An 18719-nucleotide genomic window follows, 5' to 3' on the forward strand; every position below is an offset into this window, starting at 1 on the left:
CATGAAGTGCTCTTTCAGCTAGAAACAGTGTTGTCAGTTTTTACAATGTAGTGCACGTCTAGAATTCAGCACATTGTGGGAGTTTGTTTCGTTACATATTGAGGGCTGTTAACTACCATTGTTTCTGTGGGAAAAGTCTCTGTTCCAGACAACCATTCACAAGTAGTCAGGTAATTTTTTGGTAAGCTGGGGACAGTCAAGCCTGAGAAATTATATTTAAATTAAAATTTTCTGAGTTGAATCTCATTTTTAGATGGATTAGAGGAGTTTACTCCTGAAACAAATCTTATGAGAAACCTCTTTATGGAGACTAATCACAAAATCTAAGAGTTTGATCATTCCAGTCATTGCCCATGTGTAGGTCAAAGAGCATTCTCACATAACATTTGGTGGGAATTTGAGCTGGCAAAGCTCTTTGAAAAGCAATTTGGCAGGATTTTAATTTTAAATGTGCATATCTTTTTACCTAGCAGTTCACATCTAGAACACTATCCTTTAGAAAAAGACTTAAACACACAGAGATTTATGGACAGTAACAGTTCTTAAACTTTTTTGGTCTCAGGATCCCTTTACACTCCAAAATTTTATTCAGGACCTCAGAGAACTTTTGGTTTGGTGAGTTACAGCTATTTATAACTTACCATATTAGAAATTAAAATGGAAAAAATTTAAAACTTTTAATTAAACAGTATTGTTAATATAAATGACATTTTATGGCAAATAACTGTATAACTTTTCCAGAACAAAAGTAATTATGAGAAGAGTGGCATGGCTTTATGTTTTTGAAGATCTCATTAATATCTGGCTTACCAGAAAATAGCTGGATTCTGGTATCTGCTCCTGCTTTTAATCTGTAATATATTATTTTGGTTGAAGTATATAAAGAAAATACAGCTACTCACAGAGAAGGGGAGTTAGTAAGGGGAGAAATATTTTAATAGCCTTTTCAGACAATTGTAGGTATTCTTCTTTGATACTACACTAAAACTCAACCATGTGGAATCTGAAATCTATCAATGGACCTTTCATACTCTGTTACATTACCACCCACTGGTTTATCTTTCACTTTCAATAGATCTCTTACTCATCCCTGATTTTGTAACATCATGCACTGGTCACCTGAAAAATAATGCTCCACTGAGTTAAGCAGATCTTCCAAATGTTGATACATTTTATTCTATAATATCAAAAAACTACATTTCTTAGTATTGCCACTAACTCATTAATATAAAAAAACTACATTTCTTAATATCGCCACTGACTCATTAATATCAAAAAAAACTACATTTTTTAATATTGCCACTGACTCATTAGAAAAGTCTTTAAGTACCAGGAAGCTGTCTAGAATTCTAATTTGTACTTCAAATATAGATAAGGATGTAAATTGCAGCATTGCCTTCAAGGTGACCAATTCTTACTGACATAAATGCCGTTAGTATGGAGAATGGTTGAATAAATCTAATACATCCATACAGATGAATTAAACAATTATTTTACCTTCCTGTATCTCTATGACATATTTTTAAGGAAAATAAAAAGCAAGTTAAAAACAACTTATAGGTGTGGCTACATTTAAACACAGTTGCCCTTACACAGAAACTTACCTGTGTATATGTAAAGAAGCCACAAAATGGAAACTGGGATTGTGCCCGCTCTACTGACAGTGGGGAACTCGACAGAGAGGGATGTTGACGGTGGAGGGGAGAGATGAGTAGGAATGGAGTCCTCATGTCTTCAGCTAATACTTAAATCTCCCACAACATGTATTTCTTGTGTAGTTTTTTTTTTAAGTCTCGAACAAGAACATAATCACTTTTTTTCTCCGTATGCATCTTATTTAAACGGGTATTTTTTAAAGCCTTTCTCAAGTTTTAAGTTAGTGTCTAATTGTGTGTGTGCCAAAACTTCACCAAAGAGTTTATATCTGTTGGGAAGATTAAAGCATCTAAAACCTTTTCATTTTTGTCTTTAAACTTAGATACATATGATACTATTTTGCTTTAGAGGACATAAAGAGATGGTATCTGATTTCCCCCCTCACCTAATTTAGGTGGCTGAACTTATTTTACTCAAACTTTATTTTTTTTTTTTGAGACAGAGTCTTGCTCTTTCGCCCAGGCTGGACTGCAGTGGCACGATCTCGGCCCACTGCAAGCTCCGCCTCCCGGGTTCACGCCATTCTCCTGCCTCAGCCTCCCTAGTAGCTGGGACTACAGGTGCCCGCCACCACGCCCGGCTAATTTTTTGTATTTTTAGTAGAGATGAGGTTTCACCGTGTTAGCCACGATGGTCTCGATCTCCTGACCTCATGATCCGCCCGCCTCGGCCTCCCAAAGGGCTGGTATTACAGGCGTGAGCCACCGCGCCCGGCCATTTTACTTAAACTTTTCTAAGAAAATGTACCTTTGGAATAATTTCAAAGTTGGAAAATATCAACCAAAGACTAATTTTTTCACCCCCCAAATATGGAGAAACTAGGAATCTTTGTTTTTAGAATACAAAAAGTTTATTTTGAGACTTTGAATTGAGACTATTAAATTCTAAAATAGATAACATTTGTTAAATTCTTGATTATTTGGATTTCCCCAATGTGGAATGGGGCTGGGCTGACATTTAATCATTGTGCTATTCTTAGGGGGAAATGGCTATAATAAGCAATTTAATCATAAATAGAATTATGGGAGGGAACTGTTGTCCGATCTCAATACAATGTAATAAAGTTAACTGCTTGGGACTACTATTTGATATACCAATTTGAATATTATTCTCTTTTTTTATTAAGTTAGGGAACATTCATTAGACAACCCTTAATTTATTTCTCGTTTGTTTTTTCCTTTTGTTGAGACAGTCTCACTCTGTCACCTGGGCTGGAGTGTAGTGGTGCACCTTCTCAGCTCACTGCAGCCTCAGCCTCCCAGGCTCAAGCGTTCCTCCCACCTCAATCTCCTGAGTAGCTGGGACTACAGATGTGCGCCACCACACCCAGCTAATTTTTGTATTTTAGTTAGAGATAGGGTCCTGCCATGTTGCCCAGGCTGGTCTCAAACTCCTGGGCTCAAGTGATCCTCTTGCCTCAGCCCCCAAAAGTGCTGGGATTACAGGCATGAGCCACTGTACTGGCCTCCTTCTTTTTGCTTTGATCTATTCTTAGAATTTATACTTATTTAAAGATATTCTCTAATTTACCTGTATACTAATTTAGGCAGGTCTTTACTCTTGTCCTTCATTTAGTCTAAATTAATAAGATCACATTGCGGTAAATGCAGATCTTTGCCAGAACAAGATTGGGCTATTAAAACTTAGCAAAATCATTATGGTGTTTGTAATGAAGCCATAGGAATAAATATTGTAAGTAGTCTGAGTTTTTTAATGAATAAAGAATGAAGTTTACATTCAAATTATTGCAATGTTTCTTTTCTATAATATTAAATAAATTCTAGTATCTCTATCAACTGTGCTAGACAGGGGGTTATTTTATAATCTTGACTTTTTGTAGTCTAGTTAGGGGAACAAGACTAATATACATGAAACTGTTAAAGAATAGTTTGAAATCAGGTACTAAATTGTGAGGATGACAAGAAGGAGAATTGGAGTACATATAAAACTTGACAGGGAAGATATACTGGACAATGAATGTGAATTAGGTTTCTCATTTATTCAGTGTTTTCAGAGCATGTTCTTGTTCTCATTGATAACATTGGTGTTCTTTCCATCTTAGAGATAAAAAGATCAATCTACTCATTACAACTCAGTAAAAGCCAGTTCTGAGATTAAATTGCTAGAAACTTGAAGATTGTTCTATTAATCCAAACATAAAGTTAATAGAGACCCAGATCAGGGTGGCAGCAACTGAAATGGGGTTGATATAAAAGCTGTTGAAGGAAAAATGAAATGGACCTGGTGATTAATAATACAGGAGATAGGCAGAGGAGGCAAAGATGACCACAGAGATGATGAGCCAGAGAAAAACAGTGGAGAGGGATTGGTATTGCCAGAAGTTGGGAGAGGAGAAATTTTAGAGTAAAGTTAATTTTTCAACTTTTGGAATTTGGAGCCTCGGGGGAGGGAAGCTAGATGACCATCAATATAAAAACCCCAACATGAAAGCAGTAATCTGAAATACAGCCAAGACCCAAGACCTGGGCATCAGCTTAGTGCCCTGCAGCCAGGAGGAAGAGGAATAACCGTGATGAAGAGAGTGTAGTGAAGGGGTACAACCGGGACAGTGGGGAGCAGCAAAGATCGGATGGTCAGCAGCCAAGCAAAGCCTCCTTTCCCATTGGAGAGACTCACAGATATGTGAAGGCAGGGGTTAGAGGGGTTTTGGTAGTTGCCACCAGTGACGGTTCCTAATTAGACTTCTGTAACCAGACATCATCGTGGCTGTTCCACTAGTAACCAGCCTGTGTGTTTCCATTCTTCAGGTGGTATTGGAATGCTATGTAAGAAAGGACTTGGTCTACACCAAAGCCAATCCAACGTTTCATCATTGGAAGGTCGATAATAGGAAGTTTGGACTTACTTTCCAAAGCCCTGCTGATGCCCGAGCCTTTGACAGGGGAGTAAGGAAAGCAATCGAAGACCTTATAGAAGGTATTGAACTTGTCGCTGCATTCTTAGTGGGACTATGGAAATGTTCCAAATTATTTTTAATTCCAATAGTCTGCCATCATTTATTTGTGGTTTATTTGCGGGAGGGTTTGGGACCAGGTCAGCAGATGCCAAAACTTTTGGAATTTCCAAGGAGAGTAATTAAAGTGACAATTCAGGGAAAAGGAGACGGGTTTCAGAGTAAGGAGTAATCCCAATTGATTTTTAGACTCTGCTGTGAAAAAACAGGCAGGTTCTGGATTTCCATGTGCATGTATTTTTGACTGCTTTCACCTTGTCCTGACTATTGAAACGGCTTTGGTCTGGTCTGTCTTGGCTCAGAAGTAGAGAATGGATTCTGGCGGGCCCAGAAGGCTCCTGGCCTACCCACTGTCCTCCTGTAATCAGAGGCCCAGGGTGTACAGCTGCCACTGAAAAGGAAAGGGATCTGTGACCTCTGGAGCCCTGGTTCGGTTTAGGCCTTGGTCTATGGGTAAGTGAGTAGTAGGCATTGTGTTACATCTGATCGTGGCCTGGAGGGCCCTTGGGCAGTCAGTTCTCATGGTGGGCTTGACTAGAGTCCACAGATGCAAACACAAAAATTCTCCACTGCAGCACATCCAGGTATCAAATCAGAGGGTTAAAGAAGCCATAGACAGGGCCCTGTGAAGAAAGAAATATCAAGCAAGGCATGTTAATACCAAATTCAGATCTTGGGGAAATTAATCACAAAAGGATGTATGTTTCATTTGCTTAAGAAATAAAAGTGTTCTGAAGTCATTTTCTTCATTGTGGATTTGGGGGAAGAGGAAAAAAAGCAAGTCTTAAAAGACATTACTTATTATAATCAGTAGTAAGACAAGACTAGCTAGAACATGAATCCATAAACAAGTATGAGATAGCCAAAAAGAGATAATAAAAACCAGTGTTCAAATCATAGGTCTGACATAAGTGGCAAATATTTAAAATGTTATTAAACACAGCTTTTTCATGTTTAGAGAAAAAACAGCTCCTATATTATTGATAGACGTTCGCATTGTGTCCATGTACTTAATTGCACGACATTTCATTCTCCTACTTGTAATTTTTTTCTCTATATACATACTATCTAGCTTTTTTTTCCACCAGTTTTCCTAGAACATTGGTTGATTGGAGTAATTCAGAGTAGAGACAGCTCCTGAAAGACCAGTAGGAATTGCACAGAACATACTATGGGACTGTTGTTTTTTCTCCTGCAGTCTCTTGTTGGAAATTTAAGTATCTCTCATCCTTTCTGAGCAATTCTTTTCAATTTCATGTAATAGCAAAACATTTTTTTTCTTTTTCTTTTTTTTTTTTTTTTTTTTTTTTTTTTTTTTTTTTTGAGATGGAGTCTCCAGCCCAGGCTGGAGTGCAGTAGTGCCATCTCGGCTCACTGCAACCTCCGTCTCCCAGGTTCAAGCGATTCTCATGCCTCAGCCTCCCCAGTAGCTAGGATTACAGGCGCCCGCCATCACACCCAGCTAATTTTTGTATTTTTAGTAGAGACAGGGTTTCACTATGTTGGCCAGGCTGGTCTTGAACTCCTGACCTCGTGATCTGCCGGCCTCAGCCTCCCAAAGTGCTCGGATTGCAGGCGTGAGCCACTGCGTCCGGCCAGCAAAATATTTTCTAAATGCATATTTTAAAAGATCTAACCAAGAAAAGGAAAAGATAGAGAATAAATTTCCCTTTTGGTATATCTGTCACTGATGCAATTTTAAATATGTCTTTCTTTTGGCCAATTAAGTTGATCCATGCATTACTGTCTGCTATTCAGGGTGGTGGGGGGAAGTAGGGCAGTTGTACCTGATTCGCATACCAGAATGAAGAAAAAGGTGAACAAGTAATTACATTGAACTCTAAAATCCAATTGGTTCCATGATGGAATAAGGAGGGTTTTCTAACAAGAGCTGTAATTTTGACTTGGAAAAACAAAGCAAACTCACTGATGCCTTGGTATTGCAAGAGGAAACCCCCTTGCACAGGTGTCCCCTTAGAAGGGAGCCCACAATTTGGGATTTAGAAATACAACATCTGAATTCAGAACTGGACACAACCATACAAGCTATTGAGCTAAAATGCCTTCATTGGTAGATGAAAAGACCAGAGGAGCTAAGTCCAGTTTACACAGTCAGATTGTGGCAGGTCTCACTTAGGGGTTCCCCGTCCAGTGCTTTTCCCACTACACGGCTGGGACCTCAAGGTCACTACAGAGGCTGGGCTCGATGCATGTCCCTCAGAGGAGCGGGCAGCCTCTCCCCTCACCTCCTCCACAGTGCCTTTCTGTGTGCTTATTCTCTAGCAGCGAGTGCAGAAGTTTGAGAGATTAATTGGGAACAACAGCAGGCAAAGTTAATTTAGGGAGCATCCTGGCAAGAATCAATTAAAGAAGAGTAAATTAAAAGCACTCAATTCCCAGGTAACTTGTTTCTGTTGGTAATTCACACGCAAAAAGAATGGAATGTGGTTTTATTAAAATATACTTTTTTAAACGGTTGGATTTGATGTATCCTCTTGGGAAACACTTTTTATTACATTTTTGTCTTTTTAGGTTCAACAACGTCATCTTCCACCATCCATAATGAAGCTGAGCTTGGCGATGATGACGTTTTTACAGTAAGTTTCCTTTGTCCTTTGCTTTCCAGATTAGTTGTTGAATAATCAGAGAAAGGTTTTGTTTAAGGGCATGAGGCACACTTTGCAATGCAGCGTTTGCTGTTGCTGTTTGGATGGCATCAGAGCGATCTCTGTCTTACTACAATTTTTCTCAGGCTGGGTTTGTCCCTGTTGCTCACGCTGCAGTGGTGTCATCTGCCACACAGCACAGCAGTGTCAGCTCTCCCAGGTCTGTCCAAGGTTGTCTTAAAGTCTTTGCTCAGATTTAGGATGACCAGCTGCCCTGGTTTGCCCAAGTCTGTCCTGGTTTTAGCACAAAATGTCCCTAGTCCTGGGAAACACCTCAATCCCAGGCAAACCAGGACAATCGCTTGCCCTATTTGGAGTCTTCTGTGAACACGCTTCCCTCCCTGGCATCAAGGGGGAAAGCCAGCAGTATCTTTCCTGATGAGTAATTAAACATCTGATAAGAAAGGCCTGCAGGCTGACTTAAGGTTAGGCCCAAGTGTGCTAACGCAGGAAAGGGTTTTTAGCTGTTTTGACACAGCTTGAGTTAATGGGATGTAACTGGAAACAAAATGATTTCTCAGCTTGCTGCTTCAGTTAAATCCTGTGCTTCTAGAAGTTAATTAACAAATAGTTCATTGCCTGCGTGCTGTGTGCTTAGAGCAGCAAGTTACGCGGGACAGCATTTTCTTTCTTTCCTTTTTATTTATTTATTTATTTATTTATTTATTTATTTATTTATTTTCAAAGATGGGGTTTCGCTGTATTGCCTAGGCTGGTTTTGAACTCCTGGGCTCAAGCAGTCCTCCAACTTCAGCTTCTCAAAGTGCTGGGATTATAGGTTTATAGGCTTTAGCCACCACGCCCAGCCTGGACAGCATTTTCAAATTCTGGGCCTTGACCCACAATAAGAAATATATGTATGTTGTGACCCAGGACACATATGTCAATAGAAACCTAAACCAAATCATATTTCATCCTCTGCATTCTGATTTTTTTTTCTGTTTCATTTTCTTCCATTTTTTATTATAAAACTTTTCAAGCACACAGAAAAATGTAAAGAATAGTACAGTGAATGCCTGCATACCCTACACCTAACATTCAGCTGTTGTAACATTTGGGCACATTTGCTTGATCTGTGCGAGCGCGTGTGCTTATACACACACAAATATTTTTGTTGTTGATCCATTTGAAAGTAAGTCACCTCTCATACTTTAGCATGTATCCCCTGAAGTTCACAAAGGAATTTAAGGGCAGTGACACTACTCTGTATGTCACTGTAATGGCAGATGCATGTCATTATACATTTGTCCAAACCTGTAGCATGTACAACACCTGAATCCTAATGTAACCCGTAGCCTTTGGGTGATAGTGATGTGTCAGTGTACTTCATCGATTGTCACAAATGTACCACCGTGGTGGGGATGTTGATAATGGGGGACTTTGCATGTGTGGGGACAGGGGAAATCTCTACTTTCCACTCAGTTTTGCTGTGAAACTAAAACTGCTCCAAAAAAAAAGTCTAATAAAAATAATTTTTAAAAGAAATAAGGCATTTTCCTGTGTAAACACACCACCATTACGATCCCTTAGAAAATTAATAAGAATTTCATAATGTCATCTAATATCCACTTCATAGTTCCCCAGTTGTCCCAGGAGTGTCTTTTGTAAGCTGGTTTTTATTTTATATTTTAATATATTGGGTGCAACCCATTAAACTTGTCTCCCATTGTACTCATGGTTTGCAACTGGTGATTTGAAAAACCATTACCTTGGGAATACAAAGGTATGTGAGCCATGGCTCCAACCCTCAAAGAGATCACAAGATGGTTTGCAGAAATGAGACTGACCCATGAGAGGCTTACAGACTGTGAAAAGTAGTCTGGTTGAGAGATGAGGGAGGGGCATGGGATCAAAAAAGTCCTCGCTGGGGGTGAGGCTGGACTGTACCTCTCAGTTGCATTTGAACGGGGTTCAGGAAGGGGCTTTGAGAACTGGGAGCCACAGGGGCAAAGGTGGAAGCAGGGGTTTGCGTGGTGCATAGCCTGATCATTGCCGACCCAACCTGACTTGAACTGAGTGTGCAGAGGGGGTTTCAGGAAATGAACTCAGTTGTCCTTCCTTGGATTGGCTGGTGTGATATAGCTCCCAACAGGCTTCCTATAGTGCTCCGAGCAGATCCTCTCAACAGTTGGCATGTTGCTTACATCTGTTCCTTTGTCACGTTTTGAGAGACAAACAACAGCAGGCGGGTTAAAAGGTGGCTTCCTGTGCTCCAGAGCAAACCTGTCATTCGCAGCTGCTTCCCAGCTACCTGCCAGAAGTGATTTATAGAATCAGAAGAGGGTGAGAGGGAAAGGGATGATGGAAGCCAGAATCCCTCCTGGTTTTGTCCTTTAATCCACGGGGGATCCATGTGCTACTCTAGGCTAACACCAAATGCCTGGAAGAAAGTTTAGAAGCAGCCCTGCTGCTTCCAGGCACTTGCAGACTCACTGCAGAAAGAGCACCACTTAATTTCTTGTGTTCTGTATAGACCCTGGTGTCTGTGATCAATTGCCTTCATTCCATTTGTTTACAAACAAGCACCTATCAACAATAGTACCTCCTTTCCCTAGAAAAGCCCAGTAATTAGGCCATTGACTCTTAGGAACACACTCCATCAGGGCTTACAAACCAGGTCCCCCTTCATTTATGAGCTCCCTGTCATTAGATTTTCTGTCCTGAGATAATGAAATGTCTGGAACCTAGAGCCAGGGACATGAGAACTGCTTTAGCTCACATGTGGTCTACAGCTTCCCAGAGTGTGGTTGTGTTCTAAAACTTACTGGTAAGACAGATATTTAGAACTTGGAACTCAGCGCAGTTGTGTCTAATGACATCCCAGCCCCCTCCCATCAACCTCAGGTGTTGTCTAAGGCATGGATAGAACACATAGTTAAAACCAAAGCGCCAAGACAATGTTGGTTTTGTCCTAGATGGGCTTTTGGGTATTTGCAAGTTGAGTTTCTTTTCATTCTTAAGTGGAAAAATGAATTTGTTGAATTTTGTACTTATCAAGGTTTCATTTACAGAAGTAAAAGGGCACAGAATACAACATCTTCCTTTTCTTGAAGAGTTTTTTTCTACCTACTCTATCCCCAGCAAACATTAAAGCTGAGGGCAGATCTACCAGTGTTGTAATGAATGGAGTTCATTGACTGGCTTTCTAAGTGTTTTCTTAAAGGTGAGGTGGCATGTGATCCCTGTGTTTGGAGTCTGAAGAGAGGCCTCCATTCTAAACTGGATTCTGCTTTTAGTTAGCTGTGCTTTGGACTCAAAACCTTCTTGGGATGAACATATTTCCTTTGAGTCTCCATTCACTGGCCCAAGGGGAGGGGAAGGAAAGGGACAGTGATGTGGAACCATTACTGTCCCTGGCATTTTGCACTGGACTCCTGCATACGTGACTGCATTTGGTCCTCACAGCTACCCTGTGAGTACAGATCGACACTTCCATTTTTGCACATAAAGCCACCACAGCTCAGCGAGATGAAGTGACTTGTCCTCAGTTCCACACTCTCCTGTCCCAGAATGCAAGCCCGTAAACTGCTTGCTCCCTTTCAGAGAAGCTTAAGAAAAGGAAATCGTTATCCAACTAAGTTTCAGTACATTTTACATGGTCAGTATATCAGATTCCTTTTATTGCAGAAAAGCTGCCTAAACGATGTGCATTTAAACTGGTACATTGGCTTAAGACCTCAGCCATCTCTTTGCTGGAGGTCTGAGGTTCCCCTGTCCCTACTTGAAAGCCCCAGTCTCATTTTAGAAGATCAGTTGATCAAAAATATTTTCTGGTGTCATTATCTTTAGCATTAAGGGATTGGGGCAGAGGAGGGAAGGGGTGACAAGTAAAAGAGAAAATAGTTTGAAAATATAAATTACTTCTACAAAGTTTAGTGAAACTGATCTATGGTGGGTAAGAAAAGCAAAAATGGGCCGGGCACAGCGGTTCATGCCTGTAATCCCAGCACTTTGGGAGGCCAAGGTGGGCGGATCACGAGGTCAGCAATTCAAGACCAGAGTGGCCAACATGGTGAAACCCCATCTCTACTAAAAATACAAAAATTAGCCAGGCATGATGGCGGGCCCCTGTAATCCCAGCTACTCCGGAGGCTGAGGCAGGAGAATCGCTTGAACCTGGAAGGCGGAGGTTGCAGTGAGCCGAGACCGCGCCATTGCACTCCAGCCTGGGCGACAGAGCGAGATTCCGTCTCAAAAAAAAAAAAAAAGAAAGAAAGAAAGAAAGAAAAGAAAAGCAAAGATGTTTTGGGAGGGCAGCCCTCCACGTTTTGGTTGACCCCAGGGAGCAGTGCATCCCATAACTACTGCTGATTGAGACCCAACACAGGGTGGGGTGTCAGAAGAAGGTCTCAGAAGATGGGAGGGGACTCCTTTATCTTCTAAATGACAATAACTCTCAAGCTCACATTACGCTGTAAGAGGAGGATCTTTTTATCAACATGTAATACCTATAGTGGCTAAATTAATTAAATGTCTAAGGATCTAAATAAAAGCTTTGGAATGCTCTCAGTTTCAGGAAGCCCCAAGGCATTTTGCAACCCCTGCCACTTGTGTCTTGCTTTATTTACATATATATCATCTCATCTTTTTAAGCTGTGGACAGTGAGAAACTTTTATTTCCATTTTGTTAATTCATACAGAGTATTTATTCAAGGTTACTTGAAACCCAGCCTTCCTGCTCCCATCCCCTCAGTCCCTCCAGTGAAGCTAAACTGTGGGTTTATCAGAGTCCTTTTCTTTCATATCAACATATCATCTAACTTTAAAATTTAGATGCCGTGCATGGTGGCTCACAACTGTAATCCCAGCACTTTGGGAGGCCAAGCGAGGCAGGAGGATTGCTTGAGGCCAGGAGTTTGAGACCAGCCTGGGCAACATACAGAGACCCTGTCCTGTCTCTACATAAAATTTTTTCAAAAAAATTAGCCAGGCATGGTGATGTGCTCCTGTGGTCCCAGCTACTTAGGAGGCTGAGGTGGGAGGATCTCTTGAGCCTGAGAGGTCAAGGCTGCAGTGAGCTGTGATTGTACCACGTACTCCAGCCTGGGCAATAGAGCAAGACCCTAACTCAAAAAAAAATTGTTTTTTTAAGAAACAAAAATTTTTTACAAAATTGTTTTTGTTGACCTGGACTGGTGGCTCACGCCTTTAATCCCAACACTTTGGGAGGCCGAGGCGGGAAGATCACTTGAGCCCAGGAGTTTGAGACCAGCCAGAGCTATAGTGAGACCCTATTTCTTTTTCTTGGTTGGTTGGTTGGTTGGTTGGTTTTTGTTGTTGTTAATTTCACAATGAAAGAATCCTCTAGGTCCTAGAGAGAGGATAATGTCCTAGAGTCTAGGACAGAGTCAGAGTCATCTCTCCCACAAAGCCCCACCAGCAGCTGCCTCAAACTGCCTGCTAGCTGGGATTGTGAAAGAATACAGGTCTGGCCTACTTCCTGATCTGCTGCCTCTTTGAAAGAGGACACCTGGAACCAACGTAGGCCCTCAGGACAGATGAGCCGGAGCTACCTGTTCCCAAAGACCTGTTGACAAAATGGCAGACGACTTCCTGTTTGCCAAAGGAGAAAGGACTGATCATAGGTTTCTCAGCCTTAGTAGACATTGTGGGGAAAATCTTGCAACTCATCCAGTCTGAGCCAGTAGCCTTCTGAGACACTCTCAGGCTGAGGTTAAGAAAGGAACGAATATTATATACGGGGTGGGGGGAGTTGTAAATACTTATATATAAAATGAGAATCCCTTGCAAAAGGAAGAATATTGCCTTAGTTACATCAGCTATTGAGATATATTTTGGTGGTAGATTGCAGCAAAAATAATGCAAATGTAGTCCATAACTACTAGTTAGCTACCTTTAAAAATTCAAAATAGCAGCAGCATCTGCAGACAAGGCAGAAATTCTACTTAATCAATCAAAATTAATCCTGTAACTTTTTTTTTTTTTTTTTTTTGAGACAGTCTTGCTCTGTCACCTAGGCTGGAGTGCAGTGGCACAATATCAGCTCAATGTAACCTCTGCCTCCCGGGTTCAAGTGATTCTCCTGCCTCAGCCTCCTGAGTAGCTGGGATTACAGGCACCTGCCACCACACCCAGATAATTTTTGTATTTTTACAAAGATATTTTCTATTTTGTATACAAAATACTTTGTATTTTACAAAGATGGGGTTTCACCATGTTGACCAGGCTGGTCTCCAACTCCTGACCTCAGGTGATCCATCCCCCTTGGCCTCCCAAAGTGCTGGGATTACAGGCATGAGCCACTGCACCTGTCCTAATCCTGTGGTTCTTGAATCAACTAAGCAACGGGCTTAGTCAAACTCCTCTAACCTGTAATGTTCTTAGGAGCAGGTGAGAAGCATTGCACATGAAATTGTTAGGGCTCAAACAGACCTTGGAAATCATCTAGTTCAACTCCCTCATTTTACACATGAGAAAACTGAGGCCCCCAAAAGTTAAACAACTTGTCCAAGATATCTGGCCTGGCCTGAAATTGAGGTTTTCGAATCTCCCTGTATAGTGCTATTTTTGCTTAGCAGTGCTACATGATTCCTGAATGATGTGGTCTAGCTCCTTAAGCAGTTTCTTTAACATTGTTTTCTATGGCCCTATTCAAAACACGTAGGCCCATTGATCTCCCAAACAGGCTGGTCAGAGAGGGCTTGGCTCTTTGCACATTGTGATTTCTGCAGTCAGCCCTTGTGTTCCTGGGAACATGAGGATGATGAAGTGGCTGTACTTGTTTCCTTGCCTCTCGAGAGGAGGGGTTTGTCCCTTTTATCTCCCTCCCTAAGAAGAAGGAAGAAATTACACATTGCCAGCCCTCTAATAGTCTCACCCATGTACTGGATGGGAGCATCCTACTTGAGAAGGCTGTGAACCAGGTGCCCCTTGATAATAATTCCAAGTGTCCTTGAGAAAACAGCCCAGGCACACCTTTTCTTTCCCATAGCACTTTTTGCCAACTGTTGCCTCCTTGTCCTCTGCCCCTACCCTCTTTTAGAAAGCAAAGGTTTAGCAGGAAAACCTAGAGGACTTGAAGGGATGCGCATAGTACTGAAAAGACCTGCGAAATGTGAACGTTGAAATCTGTCTGGCTCGTCCTGAAGACACAGAAAGTGCCCCCAAAAAGTCCTGGGTCAGCAGCCAGGATTCCATCCCAGAATGGACAATTTAAGCAACCTGTCTCCTCAGCTCGTCTGGCCTGGTGGTTCCTTCCCTCCCTCCTTGAGCTTCCCTTGGTCAGAGAGGTGGCCTTCTACATGAAGAAGGTTCATTCTTGGACCCAGGGCATGTGAGCTGCTGCACTTGCTTCTTTATGAATTTCCCAGTAAACTCAAGTTCCCTCCATAAGAGAGGGAAGAGTAGCCAAGCTTCCAAGAACAAGAGATCATATTGTACAAAAAAGGCTCATACAGCAGGAGGGAGCTGGCTCAGGTTTAACCTGAGGTGTTGCCCTGTTAGTCTCGTTTCTCCATTCAGGCTGATTCCCACCCAAACCAGACAGCATTGACCTTGGGGAAACTGCCAGTCCATTAGCCCAGGCAGCTTCAGCCCAGTGTCTTTTGCACTCAGATTTTGATTGATTGTCAAGCCATCATAACATTAAGGTCCATTATTATTTTTTAAAATTCTGTCTCAAGTTTTGAAGCTCCATGGAGTTGCTCTCATTTGTCATCAAACTCTAGAGGGTTATGGGAAATATCTGAATTCTCAAAATAAGTACAGCCTGTGTCTATAGAATCTGGCAACTGGAAGCCTGCTCTTTTTTGGAGATGTTGATCAGATGTTCACTGATAAACTTGAGCCCCCTTTTCTTCCTCTGGTCTACCCATCTAGAATGCTATGACCCATCTCAGACACACCCCTCTGGGAAGCTGCCTGACTCTGACCAGTGCTCTGAGGCCCATGCCCATTGGTGCTTGAGGACTGCTCACCTGGCCTTGCCTCTGCCCGTGCCACGTGGCATCTCCCCCAACAACATGGTCACTTTCTGTGTCTGAGCCCACATCCCGCAAAGCACCCAACCCAAACCCAAAAACCCTTCTGGGAAGGGATGGATTTTTTTGAGACGGAGTCTCGCTCTGTCGCCCAGGCTGGAGTGCAGTGGCGCGATCTCGGCTCACTGCAACCTCTTCCTCCCACGTTCACGCCATTCTCCTGCCTCAGCCTCCCGAGTAGCTGGGACTACAGGTTCCTGCCACCACGCCCAGCTAATTTTTTGTATTTTTAGTAGAGACGGGGTCTCACCGTGTTAGCCAGAATGGTCTCGATCTCCTGACCTCGTGATCTGCCCGCCTCAGCCTCCCAAAGTGCTGAGATTACAGGCGTGAGTCACCGCGCCTGGCCAGGGATGGATTTTTTTTTTTTTTTTTTTACTACCATAGAGGATTTGGACAGGCCAGCCCTGTCCCTGTTTCTTGTTTTTTTAAATGTTGGCAGTGCCCACTTTCATTTCTGTACCCTCTGACACCTGCTTTCACCCCCTTCCCTTCTCTTTTCTTACTCTCTCCTTTCTGGGTTCTTCCTCATCAAAGGCTTGTCTCAGCTCACTGCCCTGTTAGAGGGCTTTAGAAACCAGGTCACACAGATCTTGTTATTTGCTACTCAAAGTATGTGGTTTTTTATAGTAACCATAGAAAAATTTGACATTGGGCCAGGTGCAGTGGCTCATGCCTGTAATCCCAGCACTTTGGGAGGCTGAGGTGGGCAGATCACCTGAGGTCAGGAGTTGGAGACCAGCCTGGCCAACATGGCGAAACCCTGTCTCTACTAAAAATATAAAAAATTAGCCAGGTGTGGTGGCACGTGCCTGTGGTCCAGCTACTCAGGAGGCTGAGGCACAAGAATCGCTTGAACCCAGGAGGCGGAGGTTGCGGTGAGCCAAAATGGCGCCACTGCACTCCAGCCTGGGCGACAGAGCGAGACTCTGTCTCAAAAAATAAATAAATAAATCACATCACATGTTAGTAAGGCATATTTAGTGAAAGACCGGTAGAATGTATCTGAGGAATGCAAAGAAGGTTTATGTTGGAAAAGCTGTTTAATTCACATATTAATAAAATAAAGGTGAAAGATTGTGTAATCATCTCAGTGGACAGAAAAATCATCTAATAACATCTAATATCTGGTGAAAATCCTTAGCAATCTAGAATAGAAGGAAACTTTTGGAACTTTATAATCACTCCAATTACCTAGAAATATTATATCTAATAGAAATTCATTAGAAGTAATTCTATCAAAGTCAGGTTCAAGACAAGCAGGACACTGTCCCCTCTGTTTTTCCATGTCATGTTGGAAGCCCTGGCAAAAGATGCAATGAGGTAAGAAGAAGATGGTATAAATATTGGAAAGGAGGCCGGGCACGGTGGCTCACGCCTGTAATCCCAGCACTTTGGGAGGCCGAGGCAGGTGGATAACGAGGTCAGGAGATTGAGACCATCCTGGCTAACAAGGTGAAACCCCGTCTCTACTAAAAATACGAAGTATTAGCCGGGTGTGGTGGCAAGTGCCTATAGTCCCAGCTACTTGGGAGGCTGAGGCAGGAGAACGGCGTGAACCTAGGAGGCAGAGTTTACAGTGAGCCGAGATCGTGCCACTGCACTCCAGCCTGGGCAACGGAGCAAGACTCCGTCTCAAAAAAAAAAAAAATATATATATATATATATGTACATATATGTGTATATATATATATGTACATATATGTGTATATATATATATGTACATATATGTATATATATGTACATATATGTATATATATGTACATATATGTGTATATATATATGTACATATATGTATATATATATAAAGAGGAAAGGAGACCAAACTATCTTTTGTGAGCAAAATGATTTACTTAGAAAAATCTAGTTTCATAAGGGAGCTAAGCAAAACAACCAGATACAGGATCAACATACAGAATCAGTAACTTTCATATACCAGCAGTCACAGTTTAAAATAGAAATTTTTAGGCCAGGTGTGGTAGCTCATCCCTGTAATCCTGGCACTTTAGGAGGACAAGGCGGGCAGATTGCCTGAGCTCAGGAGTTGGAGACCAGCCTGGGCAACCTGGTGAAACCCCATCTCTACTAAAAAAATCAAAAAATTAGCCAAACGTGTTGGCACGTGCTTGTAATCCCAGCCACTCGGGAGGCTGAGGCATGAGAATCTCTTGAACCCAGGAGGCGGAGGTTGCAGTGAGCTGAGATTGCGCCGCTGCACTCCAGCCTGGGTGACAGATCAAGGCTCTGTCTCAAAAAAATGTATAGCAAAATAGAAATTTTAAATCCCATTTTATTTTTGCCATAACCCCAAGGAAGATTTTGGCCCAGTTTTACAGATGTAAAAACTGGAGTTAGAGATTAACTTGACCAAAATCATCTTATAATTAGCAGAGAATGATTCAAATCTAATCTGCCTGAGCTGAGACCCTGTTGTTTTTAGCATTGTAATACTCCCCTCGTTTCTGTTTTTCAGTGCCTCATATTAGGTTGCACACTTCTTAATTGGACATCTTTTTTTTTTTTTTTTTTTTTTTTTTTTTAGACAGGGTCTTGATTTGTTGCCCAGGCTGGTCTCGAACTCTTGACTTCAAGCGATCCTCCTACCTCAGCCTCCCAAAGCGCTGGGATTACAGGCATGAGCAGCTGCACCCAGCTGGACATCTTTTTAGTAACAGGCATTGACATTGAGTCAGAGTCAAACCCAGAGGCAAGAGTGTTTTTAGAGGGTACATTTGCAGGTGGCAAGGGCTGTGCTCCCTGCATCATAGTGCACAAGACCTCCCAGTGTCAGCTGGGGCCAGATGGCAATGCCAGCCTCAGTGTCCACAGCAGGAGACATTAAACGCCCACTCTGACCTGCTCTCTCAGGATGCTGCAGTCATGCCTTCTAGGAGCCTGAAGTCCCCGAGCACAGAGTAGTCACAGGGGACCTCTGCTTTTGTTCTTCAAAGCCCTAACAGTTCTTAGACCCCCACTGGAGAGCAAGGGGAGTGTAGATAGAGTTGGGAGCATGTGATTGCCAACTCTTTCATTGAAGGTGACAGCTTTCAGATTGGTAGGTTGGTAGGTGTCAGTAGCTTGTGCACAGAAATAACAGAGAGATGTTTAAGAATCTTGCTTGTGTATTAGGTATGTGCATACCTCAGGTGGGCTGCTTTTCTGCAGCCCACGGAAACCAGGGCAGAGTTATAGGAGAGCCAGTTCAGAGGTGCATAAGGGTAAAAGGAGATTTTTTTTCCCCTTTGCCTTTCTTGGAGATGCCCTGGTAGTACATTCCTTTTGTTTGTAGGTCACACTAGCTGCTTTGTAAGAATCATCTGTTAGTATCCATCTGAAATAGCCTTGGCTTCCAATGGAATCTTCTGGGAGTTCACACAACCCTGAACAGCTGGGCCTGGAAGACTGCAGGCTCGGCTAGGACGC

At 42.3% G+C, this 18719-nt stretch overlaps 1 protein-coding gene across 7 annotated transcripts in view; it reads left to right on the plus strand.

Annotated features, from left to right (window-relative positions):
• SPRED2 (sprouty related EVH1 domain containing 2) overlaps positions 1 to 18719 on the plus strand; it is a 124787-nt gene that overhangs the window by 96270 nt on the left and 9798 nt on the right. For all 7 annotated transcript variants that reach the window (XM_063789766.1, XM_016948652.4, XM_024354394.3 and 4 more), the window contains 2 exons: positions 4425 to 4593; positions 7163 to 7227. In XM_063789766.1, coding sequence (XP_063645836.1) covers positions 4425 to 4593; positions 7163 to 7227 — 234 coding nt within the window. The remainder of the gene's footprint in view (positions 1 to 4424; positions 4594 to 7162; positions 7228 to 18719) is intronic.

The sequence above is a fragment of the Pan troglodytes genome, chromosome 12 (genome assembly GCF_028858775.2).
Source record: "Pan troglodytes isolate AG18354 chromosome 12, NHGRI_mPanTro3-v2.0_pri, whole genome shotgun sequence".
NCBI classification, from domain to species: domain Eukaryota; kingdom Metazoa; phylum Chordata; class Mammalia; order Primates; family Hominidae; genus Pan; species Pan troglodytes.